This window comes from Mobula hypostoma, chromosome 6 (genome assembly GCF_963921235.1).
Source record: "Mobula hypostoma chromosome 6, sMobHyp1.1, whole genome shotgun sequence".
Classification (NCBI taxonomy): domain Eukaryota; kingdom Metazoa; phylum Chordata; class Chondrichthyes; order Myliobatiformes; family Myliobatidae; genus Mobula; species Mobula hypostoma.
The window spans coordinates 42,015,010-42,036,665 of NC_086102.1; the positions used below are offsets into that span (position 1 = coordinate 42,015,010).

The 21,656-nt window shown below is 40.6% G+C and overlaps 1 protein-coding gene across 7 annotated transcripts in view; it reads right to left on the reverse strand.

Annotated features, from left to right (window-relative positions):
* The window catches only part of spag17 (sperm associated antigen 17), a 266,599-nt gene that overhangs the window by 236,799 nt on the left and 8,144 nt on the right, over positions 1-21,656 (reverse strand). For 6 of the 7 annotated variants that reach the window (XM_063050679.1, XM_063050682.1, XM_063050683.1 and 3 more), the window contains 5 exons: positions 17,703-17,863; positions 14,111-14,251; positions 13,326-13,385; positions 8,367-8,498; positions 1,464-1,641 (listed from right to left, as the gene is read on the reverse strand). In XM_063050679.1, the coding sequence (XP_062906749.1) occupies positions 1,464-1,641; positions 8,367-8,498; positions 13,326-13,385; positions 14,111-14,251; positions 17,703-17,801 (610 nt within the window). In that variant the 5' untranslated portion in view covers positions 17,802-17,863. The remainder of the gene's footprint in view (positions 1-1,463; positions 1,642-8,366; positions 8,499-13,325; positions 13,386-14,110; positions 14,252-17,702; positions 17,864-21,656) is intronic. The other variant, XM_063050681.1, reaches the window with a different exon arrangement.

A 21,656-nucleotide genomic window follows, 5' to 3' on the forward strand; every position in this document is an offset into this window, starting at 1 on the left:
GACTCCCAATTTTCAGATTTTGATTTTCTCCCCGTTTAGAAAATAGTCTGCACATTTATTTCTACTACCAAAGTGCATGACCATGCATTTTCCAACATTGTATTTCATTTGCCATTTTCTTGACCATTCTCCTAATCTGTCTAAGTCCTCCTGCATACTACCTGTTTCCTCAACACTATCTGCCCCTCCACTAAACTTAAAATCATCTGCAAACTTGGCAACAAAGCCATCTATTCCATCATCTAAATCATCTATATACAGCATAAAAAGTGGTCCGAACACCAACCCCTGCGGAACACCACTAGTCACTGGCAGCCAGGCAGAAAAGGATCCTTTTATTCCCACTCACTGCCTCCTACCAATCAACCAATCCTCTAACAATGCTCTAACTTTCCTGACATACCATGGGCTCTTATCTTGGTAAGCAGCCTCATGTGTGGCACCTTGTCAAAGGCCTTCTGAAAGTCCAAATATACAACATCCACTGCATCCCCTTTATCCATCCTACTTGTAATCTCCTCAAAAAATTCCAACAGGCTCGTCAGGTAGGATCTTTCCTGAAGGTAACCATACTGACTTTGTACTGTCTTGTCTGGGTCACCATCACCTCATCCTTAACAATTGACTCTAACATCTTCCTAACCACTGAGGTCAGGCTAACTGGTCTATAATTTCCTTTCAGCTGCCTTCTTCCTTTCTTAAAGAGTGGAGTGACATTTGCAATTTTCCAGTCCTCTGGCACCATGACAGAGTCCAAGGATTTTTGAAAGATCATTTCTAATGCCACAACAATCTCTAATACTACCTCTTTCAGAACCCTAGGGTGCAATTCATCTGGTCGGGGTGATTTACGTACCTTTAGGTCTTTCAGTCTTTTTGAGTACCTTCTCTCTTGTAATAGTAACTGTACCCACTTCTCTTCCTTCACACATCAGGCATGCTCTTAGTGTCTTCCACAGTGAAAACTGATGCAAAATACTCATTTAGTTCATCAGCATCTCCTTGTCCCCTGTTATTATTTCTCCTGCCTCATTTTCTAGCAGTCCTATATCCATTCTCATTTCTCTTTTATTTTTGACATACTTGAAAAAACTTTTACTATCCACTATCCATAGAAAAAAAGCTTTTACTATGATGTAAATATTAGTTGGTTTACAGTCCCTCAACAAATCTGACATTCACCAGGAAAATCAAATAGGAACTGTATTCTTTCTCCCAATGAAAACAGTGAATATTGCTGTATAAATGTAACTTGTTGATGCATGGAGGTCTATACCTCCATCCCACTGAACTGCTAATGTAATGTGGCAAGTAGATATCATATTCCCAATACCAAACAAGGATAAAGTGTGTTCGGCAACAAAAAAGGAGAAATCCGTACTCTTAATTTACAACAGGATTATTTTCTCTTTATGCTAAATCAACCTTTTCTTCAAGGCTTAAAATTATTAATGGAGACTTACCTATGCATCTATCTATAACCTCCACTTCACCCCGCTTTAGTAGTTTAGTAGTCTTTTTGGCAACTGGTGGTTCAGGAGATTTCTTTTCTACTTTGCCTTTCGCTTTGCCTGCAGACTTCTTGTCAGTTTTTTTCTTGCCAGCACTTGGTAACACCGTTGCCTCTGCTTCCCCTGTGGGCTATAACAAGTAACACAAGAAAAAAGTGAAATGGATTAAAATTCCAAAATATCTTTGATAGTAGATTACCATAAAGCTCTGACCTTATCTGCATCACATGTTACTACTTGTATATTGATTATAATTGGTCTGTCTGTATCTTGTTTTACGGCGGTTGGCATCCAGCTTAATGGTGCATTACCGCCAAATTATAATTGGTAAATGGATGTGACACTTATAAATAGAGTTAATTAATGTTAAATTAGCTGAAATAAATCGTCACTTGATTTGAGCCTTGCAAGCATCAAGTGAATCATCAGCACAGGAGCCAGGGCAGGGTAAGTGTTAGTTCACCAGAGGGTGCTATTGTCTATCATCATTGAATGATCAGCTGACCTTAAATACTAAATGAACTGGGAGGTATGGTAAAGATAGTCCCACTTCATTTAGATAATAGAGACCACTCTTTCCAGTGTATACCCTGGTGTTGTCCAGTAAGATAGTTCTTTCATCATAGTAGCACTCGTATGAACTAAGTTCTTCTCCAGTTATAATACACCTGCTGTTCCCACCTCCAAAACTAAAATAAATTAATGTTTTTGCTTGTGCTTTAGAATCAGCCAAGCTGAGCCTACTCTCAGTTCTTATAATTAGCATCTTAAGCCTTCCTCGTGCAAAGCAGTTCACGATCAATAACTACTGCAAGTTCAGGTATGTCTCCAGCCTACAATCTTATAAAGTAAAGAGAAAGTAGCTTGTGTAAACACCAAGGCAGACAAGAAACATTAATAACAGAGTTCATGTATTATACATCTCTTTATGTGCAGAGGATGGGTCAGATGAGATAATTTGATAAAGGGCTCTCAAAACTCTGCCAGAGACTCTAGTGTTTCATGCAAGTCCTATTTTTCTACCTCGACGTGACAGCATACAGGGAAATGCAACACAGTCCGTAGCACCTTTGATCCTATAGATACTTATGTATATGACCTACTTTCTACAATACCTTGCTTTGCTTACCTTTCCCATGAAGGGAGTGATTACTCCTTTTGTCATATTGAACCTCAATCAACTCTTATATGGTGGTCTATATCTCATGTAGTGTCAATGCTCAAAATTTGTCATTAGAGATATATTCAATGTCGTAGGTTGAAAACTGATGATGGTTTAATTGAATTACGAAATGTGGGAACTTAAGGCATAACCATAGATAATCACAAAAGAATAGGCTTGCGTTGGTTGTAAAGGATGTGATTCTTCTATATAAATAGCTAGAACAAATTTCGGCTGAACGGAACGGACACAAGATGACAATATAATTCAGAATGAGCAAAATGTTACGTAACCAGCAACAATGAATATTAATCGAGACAGGTTTTATGAAAACAACCAAACATTTATTAAGCACGTATAAACGATAAGGGAAAAAAACACAAAGGAAAACTTTAACTGGAGGTTAACAGGTACGCAGCTGTTCACCAACTCCACTCAGCTCTGGTTCTTAAAGTGTTAAATGCGAAAACAGTTCTTAAAGCGATACAGTCAGATATAGTTCTTAAAGCGATAACTTCGAAAGTCCAACAGTTTTACACATTCAATTGGGAGAGACTTCTCTGGAGAAAGATTTCTTCACGCACGCACCTTTACTGCTGGTTCCGTCCACAGGATTCCCGATGCCGAAAATAAACAGTTTAAATCAACTGACCTTAAATTCCTTTAGAGAGAGAGAGCCTTTTTGCATGAACTCATTGCGCTATTGCAAGAGTTATCTCAATGCAGGTTCTCTTCAATGAAGACTCAATAAGGTCGATCCTTTATTAAACTGCCAAACGATGCCGACTTCTCTCGATCCTTCACTTCGATGAATTCTTCATTCTCCCTTCAAAACTGTCGGAATTGAGTAAATTGGCACTTCCAGCCACAAATTTCCAGTCCAAATACAATATCTTGTAAGAGAACGCACCTTCCGTTTTAAAAATGAAACTGCGTCACAAAAACAAACACGCAGCAGAAACGGAGATACAACACGTTCTATCTGGAAATCTACAAACTCAAAAACCAACTGTGTCACCTGGGTCGACCCTTATATAGTCCTGGGGCAAATGTCATCACATGACCTCACATCGGCGGGAAAATCACATCAGGTGACCTCCAAAAGACCATTACATCATTTTCACAAAAAAAGAGATCTCCTTGAGCACGTAACAAAAAATATTTAATCCGTCTAAACTCATCCATCCAAGATTCCAATGTTGCTTGCTTGACTTGCTCAGTATCTTCATTATACAGTATTTGATCTAATTTTCTATCAAAAGCTGAAATAATCTGTTTCTACAGTTCTTCACAGCAAACAATCTGATGCATTAAACCAAGAACTTCTAATCCTTTCCAGTTTTCTTCTGATCATTTTAAATGGACAACAAGAGGACTAGAGGAAATGATGTTTCCCATTCTAAAAGCTTCTGATAACTTAAAATAAAGATTGCTTTAAATTTTCTTCTCATAATTTTTTAGACCATAAAACATTGGATTACAATTGGGCCAATGGTTAATCTATTTCCCTCTCAATCCTATACTCCTGCCTTCTCCCTGTAACCTATCATGTCCTAACTAATCAAGAACCTAGCCATATTCTCCTTAAATACACCCAATGCCCTGGCTTCCACAGCCACCCATGGCAATGACTTCCACAGCCACCCATGGCAATGGCTTCCACAGATCCACCACCCTTTGGCTAAGGTAAATCCTCCTCACCATTTTAAATGGACGTCCCTCTATTCGGAGGCTGTACCCTTTGGTCCTAGACACGCCCCTTATATGAAATATCCTATCCATCTCACTCTATTTAGGTCTTTCAATGTTTGATAGGTTTCAATGAGACTTCCCCTCATTCTTTTAAATTCCAGTGAGTACAGGCCCAGAGGCATCAAATACTCCTCAAATGCTAACTCTTTCATTCCTAGAATCATTCTCGTGAACCTCCTCTGAAACCTCTTCAATGTCAGCACAATCTTTCTTGGTCAAGGGCTTAAAACTGCTCACAATACTCCAAGTGAGACCTCACCAGTGCCTTATAAAGCCTCAGTATTACTCTTTTTTGTATATATTCTAGTCCCCTTGAAACAAATGTTACATTGCATTTGCTCTCCTCACCACCAACTCAAGCTGCAAGTTAACTTTTCTGGAATCCTGCATGAAGACTCCCAAGTCCATTTGCACTTCAGATTTTTGAATTTTGTCCCCATTGAAAAAATAGGAGGGAGGAGAAGATGGCGGCGCAATGTAGTGTGTGCGGCCGTTCCGAAATATATCGTATGTGTAACTAGGGGCCGTGCACAATCCAGATTTGATGGAGACAACCGTAAGAAGCGCAGAGGAACATCTGGAGTAACTTCTGAAATGCCTGCTTTGCTGCCGCTGCTACTGTGTGATCGAGAATCTCCCGAGACGAAGGCCCCAAATCCTCGGCTTTGCATATCGCCTGTTGCCGGGGCTGGGGTCGAAACGCTCGGCAGAGATGGTGCGCGGTGCCCAATAGGTGGTCAGAGGCTCGGAATTTTTCGGACAGGCTTGGAGTTTTTCGGATGGGCTCGAGTTTTTCAGACGGGCTCGGAGTTTTTCAGATGGACTCGGAGTCGGACTGTGGTCAGATGCTTCCGGGATGCTGCACGGCAAGTTGGCGGAGCTGGAGGTTTACCATCTGTGTGAGATGCTGGGACTTTCGAGAGACTTTGAGACTTTTATTGTGCCATGGTCTGTTCTTATCAAATTACAGTATTGCTTTGCACTGTTGTAACTAGATGTTATAATTATGTGGTTTTTGTTAGTTTTTAAGTCCGTTTGTCATGTGTTTTTCCATGATATCATTCTGGAAAAACATTTTATCATTTCTTAATGCATGCATTACTAAATAAAAGGGGACTGCATGTCCTCATAATCATAGTCTATGCTTTTAATCTTTCTACCAAAGTGTATGACCATACACTTCTTGACTGTATTGCATCTGTCATTTCTTTGCCCATTCTCCTAATCTGTCAAAGTCCTTCTGCAGCCTCCCTGTTTTTTCAACACTACTTGCCCCTCCACAAATCTTTGAATCATCTACAAACTTTGCCATAAAACCATCAGTTCTATCATCCAAATCATTGATATACAACATAAAAAGGAACGGTCCTACCACCGACCTCTGCAGAACACTACTAGTCACTGATAGCCAATCAGAAAAGACTCCCTTTATTCCCACCCTTTGTCTCCTGCCAATCAATTAATTCTCTATCCATGCTAGAAGCTTTCTTGTAATACAATATATAGTCTCTAATCTTGTTAAGCAGCCTCAGGTGCGGCACCTTGTCAAAGGCCTTCTGAAAATCCAAATACACAACATCCACCAATTTTCCTTCGTCTATCCTGCTTGTTATTTCCTCAAAAATTTCCAACAGATATGCCAGGCAAGATTTTCCCTTAAGGAAACCATGCTGCCTTTGGCCTATTTTATCATCTGCCTCCCCAAAGACTAATCCTTAACAATCGACTCCAGCATCTTACCAACCACTGAAGTCAGGACATTTGCAATTTTCCAGTCCTCCGGAACCATGCCAGAATCTATTGATTCATGAAAAATCATTAATAATGCCTCCACAATCTCTTCAGCTACCTCTTTCAGGTGTAGTCTGAGGTGTAGTCCATCTGGTCCAGGTGACTTATTTACTTTCAGACCTTTCAGCTTCCAAACACCTTCTCCCTAGTAATAGCAACTACACTCACTTCTGCTATCTGAGACTCCCAAACCTTCAGCAAACTTCTAGGGTCTTCCATAGTGAAGACTGATGCAAAATACTTAGTCAGTTCGTCTACCATTTCCTTGTCCCCCATTACTGCCTCTCCAGTGTAGTCCAATATCTATTTTCACCTCTCTTTAACTCTTCACATATTTGAAAAAAAACTTTGTACTCTCTTTGATACTATTGGCTAACATAATTTTTAGTTGCATTCTGTTTTTTTTTATATAAAGTTTCCCAATCCTCTAACTCCACACTAATCTTTGCTCTATTGTATGTCCTCTCATTTGCTTTTATGTTGGCTTTGACTTCCCTTGTCGGCCACTGTTATGTCATCCTGCCTGTAGAATATTTCTTCTTCATTGGGTATATCCATCCTGTGCCTCCCAAAATTCCTCATAGAATCTTCAGCCATTGCTGCCCTACTGTCATCCCTGCTAGTGTCCTCATCCAATCAGCTTTGGCTAGCTCCCCCCTCATGCCTCCATTGTAATGCTGATACAATTGACTTTAGCTTCTCCCTCTCTACTTGCAGAGTGAATTATTTCTTATTATGATCATTGGCTCCCAAGGGTTCCTTTACCTTAAGCTTCCTAATCAAATCCAGTTCATTCCACAACACCTCATCCAGAATAGCTGATCCCTTAATGGATTCAACGTGTTCCTCTAAAAAGTCATCTTGTAGGCATTCTACAAATTCTCTCTCTTGGGATCAGCACCAACCTGATTTTCACTATTGAACTGCATATTGAAATCTCCATTGGCCTTTTGACATGCCTTTTCTATCTCCCAATGTAATCTGTCGCCCACATCCTGGCTAAAGTTCAGAGGCCTATATATAACTCTCATCAGGGTCTTTTTACCCTAGCAGTTTCTTAACTCTACCCACAAAAATTCTTCATCTTCTGATTCTAGGTCACTTCTTCCTAAGGACCCGATTTCATTTTTTCCAACAGAGACACCATACCCCAGCTGCCTACCTACCCGTCCTTTCAATACAATGTGCATCTTTCAATGTTCAGCTCCCAACTATAATCTTCTTTCAACCATGAGGTGAACTCCACAACATTATACCTGGTAATCTCTAACTAGATTATCTACCTTATTTCATATACTCTGTGCATTCAAATATAACACCTTCAGTCCTGTATTCATCATCCTTTTTGATTTTGTTACTCATCCCACCGAACGCAATTTTGCCTGGTCCTTCCTAACAATCTCTCTACACACTGCCTCTGCTTGTATACCAGCTGCCCCATCACTCCAATTCCCATCCCCTTGCCAAATTAGTATAAATCCTCCCCAACAGTTCCAGTAAACCTGCCTGAAAAGATATTGGTCCCCCTCAGTTTCGGGTGTAACTCATCCCTTTCATACTGGTCATACCTTCCCCAGAAGACATCCCAATGATCTAGAAATCTGAAGTGCTACCCCCTCCACCAGTTCCTCAGCCATGCATTCATCTGCCAAATCATTCTGTACTTTACTTCACTGACGTGTGGCACAAACAGCAATCCAGAGATTACAACCCTTGAGATCCTGAATTACCAGCTTTCTACCGTGCTCCCTAAGGACCTTCTCCCTTTTCCTACCTATGTCACTGATGCCAATATGTACCAAGACTTCTGGCTGCTCACCCTCCCCCTTTAAAATGTCATGCACCTGATCTGAGATGTCCTTGACCCTGGCACCTGGGAGACAACATACCATCTGGCTGTCTCAATCGCATCCACATAATCTCGTGCCTACTACCCTAATTATAGAACCTCCTATCACTACCACAGTCATCTTCTTCCCCCTTCCCTTCTGAGCCAGACCGCCAAACTCAGTGCCCGAGACCCGGTTGCTGCAGCTCCCCCAGATGGTTGACAACCACAACAGTATTCAAAACGGTATTCTTATTATTGACACAAAAGAATAATAGAGTATTATTTCAAAACAAAAGAAAACAAAATAAAGCAAGCTTACTTTATTTTCAACCCCCCCTTTTTGGAGGTCTTTCTGTTTAATGCACAGGATCTGGAACTTGATCAGTTTACAGATCAATGGCAGTGGAAGCTCTTCTCCTTTATCCAGCAATGCCCATGCTGCTTCTGTGATCTGAAGAGTCCAAAGAAAAACAGTTGAAATAGTAAGACTGAAACTAAGACATGCATTTACAGAGACAAATTCTTGCTGTTTAAGGATGTCCCAAAGTGATACCCATAAAGTTATATGTACAATTATGATCACTTCTGTTGTACAACCATGGCTTCATGCAGTTATGTTATGCCAGTGGCTATACTTCATTAGAAGTTTGAGGAGATTTGGTTTACCATCAAATAATAACAAATTTATACATATGTATAAATGGGGAGAATTCTGATTGGTTGCATTACTGCCTGGTATGGACGTTCCAATACACAGAATTGAAAGAGATTACTGAGGGTTGTAGACTCAGCTAGCTTCATCGCGTACACAAGCTGTTTCACCAAGGACATCTTCAAAAGGCAGTACCTCATCACCAGGGGCTTGTCCTCTTATCAATGCTACTATCAAAAAACTAGGTAATGATAGAGATCTAGATGATTATAAGGCTAGCAGGAAGGAGCGTAAGAATGAAATTAGGAGAGCCAGAAGGGCCCATGAGAAGGCCTTAGCAAGCAAGATTAAGGAAAAACTCAAGGCATTCTACAAATATGTGAAGAGCAAGAGAATAAGACGTGAGAGAATAGGACCAATCAAGTGTGACAGTGGAAAAGTGTGTATGGAACCAGAGGAGATAGCAGAGACACTTAATGAATACTTGGCTTCAATATTCACTACGGAAAATAATCTTGGCGATGGTAGAGATGACTTACAGTGGATTGAAAAGCTTGAGCATATAGACATCAAGAAAGAGGATGTGCTGGAGCTTTTGGAAAGCATCAATTTGGATTAGTCTCTGGGACCAGATGAGGTGTACCCCAGGCTACTGTGGGATGCAAGGGAGGAGATTGCTGAGTCTCTGGCAATGATCTTTGTAGATGGGAGAGGTTCCGGAGGATTGGAGGGTTGCAGATGTAGTTCCCTTATTCAAGAAAGGGAATAGAGATAGCCAGGAAATTATAGACCTGTGAGTCTTACTTCAGTGGTTGGTAAGTTGATGGAAAAGACCCTGAGTCAGGATTTATGAACATTTGGAGAGATATAATATGATTAGGAATAGTCAGCATGGCTTTGTCAAAGGCTGGTCGTGCCTTACGAGCCTGACTGAATTTTTTTGGGATGTCACTAAACACATATCTGATGAAGGTAGAGTAGTAGATATAGAGTATATGGATTTCAGCAAGGCATTTGATATGGTACCTCATGAAAGGCTTATTGACAAAGTAAGGAAGCATGAAATCCAAGGGAACCTTGCTTTGTGGATTCAGAACTGTCTTGCTCACAGAAGGCAAAGGGTGGTTGTAGACGGGTCATATTCTGCATGGAGTCGGTGACCAGTGGTGTTCTAAGAACCCCTACTCTTTGTGATTTTTATAAATGACCTGGATAAGGAAGTGGAGGGATGGGTTAGTAAATTTACTGATGACAAAAAGGTTGGGGGTGTTGTGGATAGTGTGGAGGGCTGTCAGAGGTTACAGCAGGACATCGATAGGATGCAAAACTGAGCTGAGAAGTGGCAGATGTAGTTCAACCCAGATAAGTGTGAGGTGGTTCATTTTGGTAGGTCAAATACGATGGCAGAATATAGTATCAATGGTAAGACTCGTGGCAGTGTGGAGGATCAGAGGGATCTTGGGGCCCGAGTCCATTGGACACTCAAAGCTGCTGTGCAGGTTGACTCTGTGGTTAAGAAGGCATATGGTGCATTGTCCTTCATCAACCGTGGGATTGAGTTTAAGAGCTGAGAGGTAATGTTACAGCTTTATAGGACCCTGGTCAGACCCCATGTGGTGTACTGTGCTCAGTTCTGGTCACCTTACTATAGGAAGGATGTGGAAACCATAGAAAGGGTACAGAGGAGACCTATAAGGATGTTGCCTGGATTGGGGAGCATGCCTTATGAGAATAGATTGCGTGACTCTGCCTTTTCTCCTTGGAGTGGCAGATGAGGAGAGGTGACCTGATAGAGGTGTACAAGATGATGAGAGGCATTGATCTTGTGGATAGTCAGAGGCTTTTTCCCAGGGCTGAAATGGCTAACATGAGGGCACAGTCTTAAGGTACTGGGAAGTAGGTACAGAGGAGATGTCAGGGTTAAGCTTTTTTTTAAAAAATGCAGAGAGTGATGAGTGCGTGGAATGGGCTGCCGGCAACTGTGGTGGAGGCAGATACGATAGGGTCTTTTAAGAGACTCCTGGATAAGTACATGGAGCTTAGAAAAATAGAGGTAACCTTGGGTAATTTCTAAGTAAGTACATGTTCGGCAGAGCGTTGTATTAAAAGGCCTGTATTGTGCTGTAGGTTTTCTATGTTTCTATGTTCTATCAGGGAGGAGGTACAGGAACCTAAAGACCTACACACAACACTTTCCCACTACGATCAGAATTCTGAATAGTTCATGAACCCATGAACACTATACTTTGTTATTTCTTTTTTGAACTATTATTTTTATTGTACCTTATGGTAATTTTTTATGTCTTGTACTGTATTATTGTGACAAAGCAACAAATTTCATGACATACAGTATATCAGTAATAGTAAACCTGATTCTGATTCTGACCACATAGTGAGTGCAGTCAGCAGTGGAGTAGCTATAGAGGCTACATGCTATGCAGGCAAAAATGTTAGAAGACCCAAGAGAGACTGCAAATGCTGGAAATCTGGATCAACACACACAAAATTCTAGAGAAACTCAGCAGGTCAGGCAGCACTTATGGAGGACAGTGAACAGTCAGCATTTCCGGTTGAGACCCTTCATCAGGACTGGGAAGGAAGAGAGCAGAACTCAGAATTAATCAGAAGCTGCGAGGTGATAGGTGGAAAAAGCAAAGGTATCTGCTAGAGAAGGACTAGGTTAGGAGTTACCAGAAGTTTGAAAAGATAATATTCATGATAAGGTTAGAGAATACCAGGATGGAATACAAGATGTTGCTTCTCCAATCTGCATCTGGCTTCAACATGGGTGGAAGAGGCTGTGGATAGATGCGTCAGAGTGGAATTAAAATGGCTGACATGGTTGGCCATCAAGAGATTCTAACCATTATGGAAGATGAAGGTGCTGAATGAAGTTAACCCCCCAATCTCTGGTGAGTCTCACCAATGTAGAGGAGGCCACATGGGGAAAACAGGATACAATAAATGACACATATGGATTTGCATGTGAAGTGTTGCCAACTCTGGTAACACTCCCCAACTCCATCTCTGCTACAATGACAAATGCATTGGTGTTTCCTATACCCATGGAAGAGCTTGTCAATTTCATCAGCTTTCTCTCCAACTTCCACTTCACCCTCAAATTCACTTGGTCCATCTCCAACACCTGTCTTGATTTCTCTATATTCTGGTAGCCACTCCCTGCTGTTACTCGTCCCCCTCCTGTTTTTCTGTATTGTTGTGGCTCTGTCACCTCTTTTCTTTCCTCTCCTCACCCTCATAACCTGCTCATCAACTTCACCTTCCTCCCTGATTCCTCACTTGAGCCTTTATTCCATGGTTTACTGTCCTCTCCTATCAGAATCCTTCTTTTACCCTTTGTTTCCCCCACCTGTCAACTCACAGCTTTTCACATTATTCCCTCCCTCCCCCATCACACCCTCCTGTCTTTCCATTCTCACCTGGATTCACCTGTCACCTGCTCCTCCTCTTCCCTACCATTTTATACTAGCTTCTGCCCAATCATGAAAGGTCTCAGTTTGAAACATTGAATGATCATTTTCCTCCATAGATAGAGCTTGTGATTACTGTAGATTGGAAGATATTGCCTTTAGTTTTCTAAATATTTAAGAAATGTTTATCACAACTAATTTGATACTGGATTACAGATCGGTCTGATAAAATGGATTGAATAAAGAGGTCAAGAAAGCAGATGCAAGGTTGAGATAGTGTCGTTGTCTTTGCCTGGATCCTGATCATACCTTTTCAGAGGAGAGACATTATGACATTAAGATCCCTGGGTACTCCAGATGTAATAGAAATGCAAACTGACAAGGAAAGATGTTATCAAATATCTCCCAAAAATTTGTTAACTATTTTTATCTGCACATCAAAGTCACATTAATAAATGTTTTATCTTCTCCCCAATGGAGGTGTGACTTGCACTTGAATTATTACCGATACAGATGCAATTCTAAAAATACATTTTTAAAAGGGCAGAGGGCACTCAATTTAGAAAATTATAAATGTCAGCACTTCTAAGATGTACAATGAAAGAGTCAAAATAAATATGAACGCCTTCTATGTTATGCTTGAAGCGTTTCAAATAGGTTGTGAGGCTTCAAAAACCTTTGCTCCTGGAACATCCACCATAATGAGAAGAGCAGCCAAAGACACAGAAAGACTAAGTACAAGCAGTCTAAACCTTGGACACAGCAGCACTTGTTCCTAATGATTCAATGAAAGTAGTCTTTCTTGCTTAGTGTGCTATAGAAATTAGTCTGATCAGTCATTAACATGCCCACAGAACCAAATCAACTAGTAAAGTCATTACCTTTGCATTTAAATCAAAACAAAAATGGCAAAAAAAATGCAATTTGCATCACATCAAATTGTATTTAACTACTTTTTTAAAAATCAAAATACTGCTGAAGGTTTAATTCAAAATCTGTTGAGAATTTTATATGGAACAATGATAAAATTTTCTATTCAGCAGCACTTGCATTTGAGAAACATCAATGCTTTATAAATAATGTTTATAACGAAGTCTCACTATACTGCTAATTTGATATCCATAATTCTCTTCAAGACTGTTTTCTCCTAAATCTATTTCAAAACATTTGAAGTTGCTGATACAGAAATTATTACCTCATAAAACATAGGAAGACCATTTGCCTTCTGTTTCTTTGGGTCTCCAAGCTCAGAGATCTGTAAAAACAGAGCAGCGGTAACATACTTTCAATCAGAAAATCTATTCGATCCGTTTTCAATTCTTCCGTCGTTTACATGCTTTTTTTCACCCTGGAGTTCTTCAGACCAGATTTTCTCTCTCATATAGAAGATTTATACTATCACGATACTTAAGTAAATAAAATGTAAACAACTTACATAATTCTCTGTTTTCAGCAAGAGTACTCCTGAGTTCCAAACTTGGAATAACTTCCCTACTGTAACTCTTTCATTGTCTTACTTTATGATCTGATAAAGCCCTTCCAAATTTTGCAAAATTGCAAAGAGTTTGTACCAATTGAAGTAAGATTGAGCCAGCTACAGTTCATTAACAGGGCTCTCCTTTGTTATTATCAAGGTGCAAATCAGAGGGGAAAGAACCATATTTTAATCCATTATATTCCCCTCTATAAAGGATTAAAGTATGGTCCTTCTCCTCTGACCTAAGCTAATACTAGGCTGCATTGGAGGTCTATCTTTTAAAGACAGGCATTCACCCTGCACAGCTTTCTTCCAATTTTACCTCTTTTGCAAGTGGAGCTCTATTTCAAAATTGTTAATGGAAACAAACAAGGTTTCACTTAAATGGAAATACAACACTACTACTGGTTGCATCACATTGCCTTGTTAGTAATCTGCATTTTAAGTAAATAACAATATGAAATAAATTTCATAACATTATAACAGTGTGCACTTGCACTTACCTGCTTCATTGTTCCTTTCCAAGAAATTACACTGAAAAGTTTACGCAGTGGGACATTGATAGCTGCCGACAGAGCATCAAGGAATATCTCATTCTCTAGCTTCTCACCAACTGCAAAATAAATAGTTGGCTTCCACTGGTCCTGTAACACCAAGAAAAACAGTGTTAGAATAAAAAGTCATCAGTTTCTTTCCCCAATCTGCAACCCTCTTCCTGCTGCACTCATTCAGGCAAGGTATTATAGGTTAAATGCTATGACTTTTTCCATTTTCATGTTTCTTCAAGTGCTGAAGGATTCCTCACCTTAAGCTTTCACCACAGTCAAGGCATCAGTCCATGACAGTTCTGCCACCTCTAGCTTAATACCTTTCAAACTTTAATTCCTTTTGATGGTGTTGCCCACTTTTAACCATTCTTATTACATCCTTTCCATTCTACAGCAGTTTCGAACTCAAGTGAAGGAGAAACCTGATTTAATTGAACAGATTGTCATCAATAGTTTATCTGGGCCCTTGGAGATTATGAATGCGAAAACTCCTACCCATTGGATATCTTGCTTCTCTCATTTTACTGTATTTATAAAGGAAAGATGTGAGCTTTACCTGTTAAGCCAGTCCCCTGGAATCTTCAATATATTATTATTACCCAGAACCTATGTCACAGCCTAATTCATAATTTTGGTTGATGCCCACCAGAACTGTTGCAGAATGGCACAATTTTCTTGAGGTAGGTTGATCATGTTGCAAAATGTTACAAATACCCATAAATACATCCTATCAATTGAAAAAGGTAGGTAAATTGAGCCAGGAATTCTTAAATAATGACATTTTACATAAATTATGAATACACCCTATCCTCGTTATATGCGTCTTCAGACAATGCTGACCCACAGTTATGCAAGGAACCTATTTCCACCAACGTCTCGTTGTATGCATCCAAAACTCACAGTTATGCGAGGAGCACCGCCTTCCTGCCAATACATGTCACATGTGCACACCTCACACTCTCACTGTTGGGATGAGGAGCACCACTTTCCCACCAATACAAGTCATGTGTGCGCACCTCACAATCTCTCTCCCACCACTCTCGCATTGGTTTTGGCAAGGTGTGGATGCGCGATCTTAAACTTTTTTTGGTTTTACCTACGGTGCAGTGATTTTGCGCTTGAAATATTTAACTATGCCTCCTGAGCGTCCGATGTCACGTCCTGGGCCGTCAGCCGAGCGGCAGAGAACCGCTTTAACACTTGAAAAAAAAGTTGGAAATTATAAACAGCTCAGCATCAGCTGAAGGTAACACAGCTCTGGGACGCTACTACCGGGAACAGAATCTTGCCTTTAAAGTTCTTTTGTTGCTTGACAATGCGCTAGCCCATCCTAAACATTGGGACAGCATTCATCCTAACATAACAATGCGTTTCCTGCCGCTTAACACAACATCGCTGATTCAACCACTCGACCGGTGTGATCCACATTCAAGGCGTAGGTATTTTTTTTTCCGCAAACTATCTCTCAGATGCTGCAAGCAACAGACGAGTTTGAAAATCCTGGGAGTTTACCAATGGTGAGGGAATGGTCGAAGTCGGAACACTTGGCACAAATGGCGATGGACATGGACCCACGTTTAGAACGAAGTCAGCATTTCAGTCATTCCCTGCCGTCAACCCTTCTTCCCTACAAGCAAATTTAAAATAAAACGCTGCCAAGCAAACAACCTTCACCGCTTTATTCAAATCGCTGTAATCTTCTGCTGCCAGCAGTTCTAAGAGTTCTGTGAGTCCTCCATCACCCCTTGCTGTGCTTGATATGATCCTGACAACCACAACCATCCACCTTATCTATGTAAAGCTGCCCAACACCACAACAACCACTCATGTCCAGGAGCGAACACACCTGCCACTGTTGGTGAGTACTGTACACCCTCGGATGTTCACTTTCTATGATTTATTACATTGAATATTACCTTAAATTGATGAAATATAATACAAATGTTGTCTTGTAGTACTGCTTTTGTGTTGTATTGGTATGAAAATATGAATAAATTACAGATAAAACATATTTAGGAAGCCCTCTGGAACGCATCCCTATTTCCATTTCCTCCATTTAAATAATTATTCACATTATGTGATTTCACATTATGCGTCAACTCCGAGGAACGTATCCCCCGCATATAACGAGGATACGGTGTAGCTGAAGGGAGAACTCACACTGATTTCTTAAATGTTATTTCAGCAATCATTCCAACTCAGAATTCATGATAATGTCAAATCTTCCATTGTTTAAAGGTAATAATTACTTACAAAAGAAACAAAAGGGCAAATATAAAAATAGAATAAAGTATACTTTAATTAACAGAAAATGGAAAATCAGTGCTGAAATTCCATCCTTTATTTGCAAAAATTGTATAGATCCTAATCTTAATTATTTCAGAAGCCATTTAAAGGCGGCAAAGACTCAATAGTTAAAGGAATAGACAGGAAATTCTGTGTCCACAGGAGAGACAAGAAGATGATGTGTTGCCTCCCAGGTGCCAGGTCAAGGATGTCTCTGAGCGGGTGCAAAATACTCTTGGATGAACAGACAGAGGGCATCATACATGTTGGTACAAATGACAGATACAAGGGACGAGGTCCTGCAGAATGAGCATTGAAGATTGGATAAGAAGCAGGACCTTGGGGGTTGTGATCTCTGTATTACTTTTGGTGCCATGTGCAGGCAAGGGAGGGAAAATGCATTTATTTCAATGCATGAGGATTAACAGATAAAGCAGATTAACAGGTAACTATGAAAATAGATTGGCTCTAGGGACTGGGATGTTATAGTGATAACAGAAACATGGCTGACAGCAGGAAAGGATGGCAGCTCAGTGTCCAGAATACAGATGCCACAGGCTTTACAGAGGTATAGGTAAGCAAGGAAGGGAGGAGTAACAGCAGTACTTAGAGATGACATCCTTGGACTATCATGAGTGGATCCCTTGAGGACGCTAAAATATTAAGAAAACACTTGAGGGAAATTGGGAGGGCAAAGAGAGGGTATGAGATAAACCTGGCAGGTAAGGTTAAGGAAAATCCCAAGAATTACTACAGCTATACTGTAGGTAGATATACAGCTATTGCACTATGTAATGATGGGATCTGTATAAACAGTATATGCAAAACAAGCTTTTCCGTATATTTCAGTATATGTGACAATAATAAACCAATTCAATTCCAGTATATTAAGCATAAAAAAGTAGCGGGGGAGAAAGTAAGTCCTCTTAAAGATGTGCAGGGTCACTTATGACCTGAGCTAGAGTAAATGGCTGGGATTTTTAAGGTAGATAACGGTAGGGCAATGGATGTCGCCTATTTGGGCCTTAGCAAGGGCTTCAACAAGGTCCTGCAACAAGTCAGCTAGACACATGGAATCCAGGGTTTTTAAATCACAGATGCCTGTTTTCCTCATTTACGTTTAAAGGAGGGAAGCAAAATTGCTTAGGACAAAATTGCAAAAAAATTTGGTGATGCCCTTAATAAAAACTGTTTTGAAAGCGTGTCACTTGAAGAAATCTTTCATTAGTTAATGAAGTTAAAGGTTTAATCTTAAACTCACCTCTTCAATCTGAGCTGCTAACAGTCCTACCTCCCATCCTTTGGAGTTCAGCTGCTGTTTCTTGGCTGATTTAGGAGACTTTTCCTTCTTTGGAGGCATCTTTTATTTCTTCTATTTTGTTTTGCTCACTCACTTACTTTTCTGGTAGTAATATGGATCTGCTGAAATAAGAAACAGGAATAACAAAACCTACATTTTGCAATACACAGTCATGATGTCTCTTTATAAAATGCTTTTTCCAACATTGTAGCATTCCTGAGATTGCCCATGGGAAAAACATCTCTCACCCTGTCTCTTGCTAAAACGCCATCCCCTTCTCACAATTCCTCCGTCTCCGCCGCATCTGCTCTCAGGATGAGGCTTTTCATTCCGGGACGAGGGAGGTGTCCTCCTTTTTTAAAGAAAGGGGCTTCCCTTCCTCCACCGTCAACTCTGCTCTCAAACGTATCTCCCCCATTTCACGCACATCTGCTCTCACTCCATCCTCCCGTCACCCCACTAGGAATAGGGTTCCCCTGGTTCTCACCTACCACCCCACTGGCCTTCGGGTCCAACATATTATTCTTCGTAACTTCCGCCACCTCCAACGGGATCCCACCACTAAGCACATCTTTCCCTCCCCTCACCTCTGCTTTCCGCAGGGATCGCTCCCTACGCGACTCCCTTGTCCATTCGTCCCCCCCATCCCTCCCCACTGATCTCCCTCCCGGCACTTATCCTTGTAAGCGGAACAAGTGCTACACATGCCCTTACACTTCCTCCCTCACCACCATTCAGGGCCCCAGACAGTCCTTCCAGGTGAGGCGACACTTCACCTGTGAGTCGGTTGGGATGATATACTGCATCCAGTGCTCCCGATGTGGCCTTCTATATATTGGCCAGACCCGACGCAGACTGGGAGACCGCTTTGCTGAACATCTACGCTCTGTCCGCCAGAGAAAGCAGGATCTCCCAGTGGCCACACATTTTAATTCCACATCCCATTCCCATTCTGATATGTCTATCCACGGCCTCCGCTACTGTAAAGGTGAAGCCACACTCAGGTTGGAGGAACAACACCTTATATTCCGTCTGGGTAGCCTCCAACCTGATGGCATGAACATTGACTTCTCTAACTTCCGCTAATGCCCCAGCTCCCCCTCGTACCCCATCTGTTATTTATTTATATACACACATTCTTTCTCTCTCTCTCTCCTTTTTCTCCCTCTGTCCCTCTGGCTATACCCCTTACCCATCCTCTGGGCTCCCCCCCCCACCTTTTTCTTCTCCCTCGGCCTCTTGTCCCATGATCCCTTCATATCCCTTTTGCCAATCACCTGTCCAGCTCTCGGCTCCATCCCTCCCCCTCCTGTCTTCTCCTATCATTTTGGATCTCCCCCTCCCCCTCCCACTTTCAAATCTCTTACTAGCTCTTCCTTCAGTTAGTCCTGACGAAGGGTCTCGGCCCAAAACGTTGACTGTACCTCTTCCTAGAGATGCTGGCTGGCCTGCTGCATTCACCAGCAACTTTGATGTGTGTTATCAGAGAGCAAAATTTTATTCAGTAATTTAATTGAATGGTACGAGTACATGTCCCAATGCATTTTATATTGGTCTTGACAGAAATTTGAAAGTTGACAAAATGACAAAAATATCCAGATAAACATTCAAATATTGTTCTCCTATGCACAGCATTTGAAATAGAAGTTAATCTCTTAATCACTCCAACATTTGAGCCATTTTTGTAAATATTCTGCCTTTTCATCTTTCTTTTACCAAACAGTAAGAACCTACAGACTGCTTTAATCAGTAATAAAAGATCAATTAGGAAAGAAATTAGAGTATGAGACAAAGCTACCTAGAAATCTAAAAACAGATTGTGTGAGTTTTCACTGATATTTTAAAAAGAATTAACAAAGCGACAGTGGTCCTTCAAAGGTAGTCTGTGAATATGGAAATGTCACATAAATAAATGATATTTATCTTTACAACTCATTGTACTGGCTTAAAGCAATATTACAGAAGCTGTTGTAAATTTGAAACTGGAAGCAAGGTAGAGAAAGGAGGAAAAATACAATCAACACAGAAGTGATAATGTGTCAAGTCCACAAACCTTAATAGATTTCATCTTAGTATGCCAAAAGTGGCCAGTGAGTAATTGAAGCTTTAATTTTCTAAAATTCCCTAGATTTGAGGAATATTGCATTAAATTGGAAAATATTGAATGCAACTTCTTTATTCAAAAAAACTGAGTGACATGGAAATCAAGAAACTTCAGAAAAGTTTACTTAACAAAAATATTATTAATGACATTTTAGCAGGGAGCTAAAAATTCAATATATTTCATAATGGTTTTATAAAAGCATAATGACCAATTTATTGGTGGTTTTTGAAGCAGGAACATGTGCTATACTTAGAGAGTAATGCTATTTTTAAAAATCCATAAGATTTCTGATAAGGTACCAAATGAAAGGCTATTGGAGAAAAGTGCCTAATGCTCTAGGACATAATATCTTTGGAAGATGTTTGGAAGGAGGAAAGAAAATCGGCTGCCAAATAACAAATGGTGGAGGTACACACGAGTCCTACCTTGTTGGTAAGATACAATAAGTTGTGTGGAACAGGATGGTGGTGCCAAAACCTCAAATTTTATAATTAATATAAGTAGCTTAAAGGGAGGGACTTATGATATGGTTGCTAAATTTATAGATAACACATGTTTATAGGTAAGTAATTTTACAGATCCATGTCAATTTACACTCAGTGACCACTTTATTAGGGTACACCTGCTTGTTAATGCAAATATTTAACAAGCCAAATGAGGCAGCAACTCACCTATGCAGACATGGTCAAGAGGTTCAGTTGCTGTTCAGACCAACTATCAGAATGGGGAAGAGATGTGAACTAAATTACTTTGATCATGGAATGATTGTTGGTGCCTGTCACACCTTGCTATCAAGTGTGGGTAAGCGTGCCCGATGGAGGTCACCCGGTAAAACAAACAATTGGTAAGCCGCAACGGCACATTAGTGCAAGGGGTTTCATCTAGTGTCAGGTGAAAAAAAATGCAAAAGCTGCCCAAAGGTTGTGAAGGAAAAAAGTATTTACAAATAGACAAATGAAAACAAACATCTATACCAAGGCTTTCGCCACAACACACTTTGTCTTTAACATTCCAATATAACTATTTACCAAATCCGACCGGCACACCTCTCTAGCAAAGCCAGATTGAGAACTTCAATCCGCTCTGCTTGGTCTAGAAGGAACGGGAAATTTTACTGTTGGTCTGGGGGGTGGGGGTGGGGGTAGGGGTAGGGGTATAATCACCTGACCAGGCCGAAATATTTATTTCAGATGCAGAATTAGAACATTTTAAACAGGGATTCTAACATCCTACAGTTTTATTCCACAACAAATGCCTTAGTTAAACCCAAAGATCAGTGTCCACATATTCAGATGAATATAAAAGAATAATTCCTCCCTGCCAGTGGTGTTGCCCCCACTAACCCAGGCATTATTTTAGGATGCCCCAAACTGTCCCTCAGGTCTTTTGGGGCCATTCTGCTATTCACAAACCAATGTAATGGCGTGAGTGAAAATAAATGAAACTGTTTGAAATGCCTGGGTCTAGAATCTTTATTTTTATGAGTTATAAACCAGTAGAGCATGTTAACTGAAGGGATTGTTTAGATTGGCCAAACTAGCGATAGTCTTACAGTTGGGGTGTGTAAATGGTGAACTCCCAAGAACTGCATAACAGGAGGGCAAAGTGTGTGAACTACTGGGAAAACTAGACCACGACAGAACAAGGAGAAGTGACTAACCAGGCAAAGGGGCAAAGCTAGTGGGAGAATTAGCATTGCCAACCTGTTCCGTCACAGTGCCAGACGGGGCAGCTTGGCTATCTCAGAAAATGCTGATCTCCTGGTATTTTCACACACAACAGTCTCTAATGGTGCAAGAAACAAAAAAAAA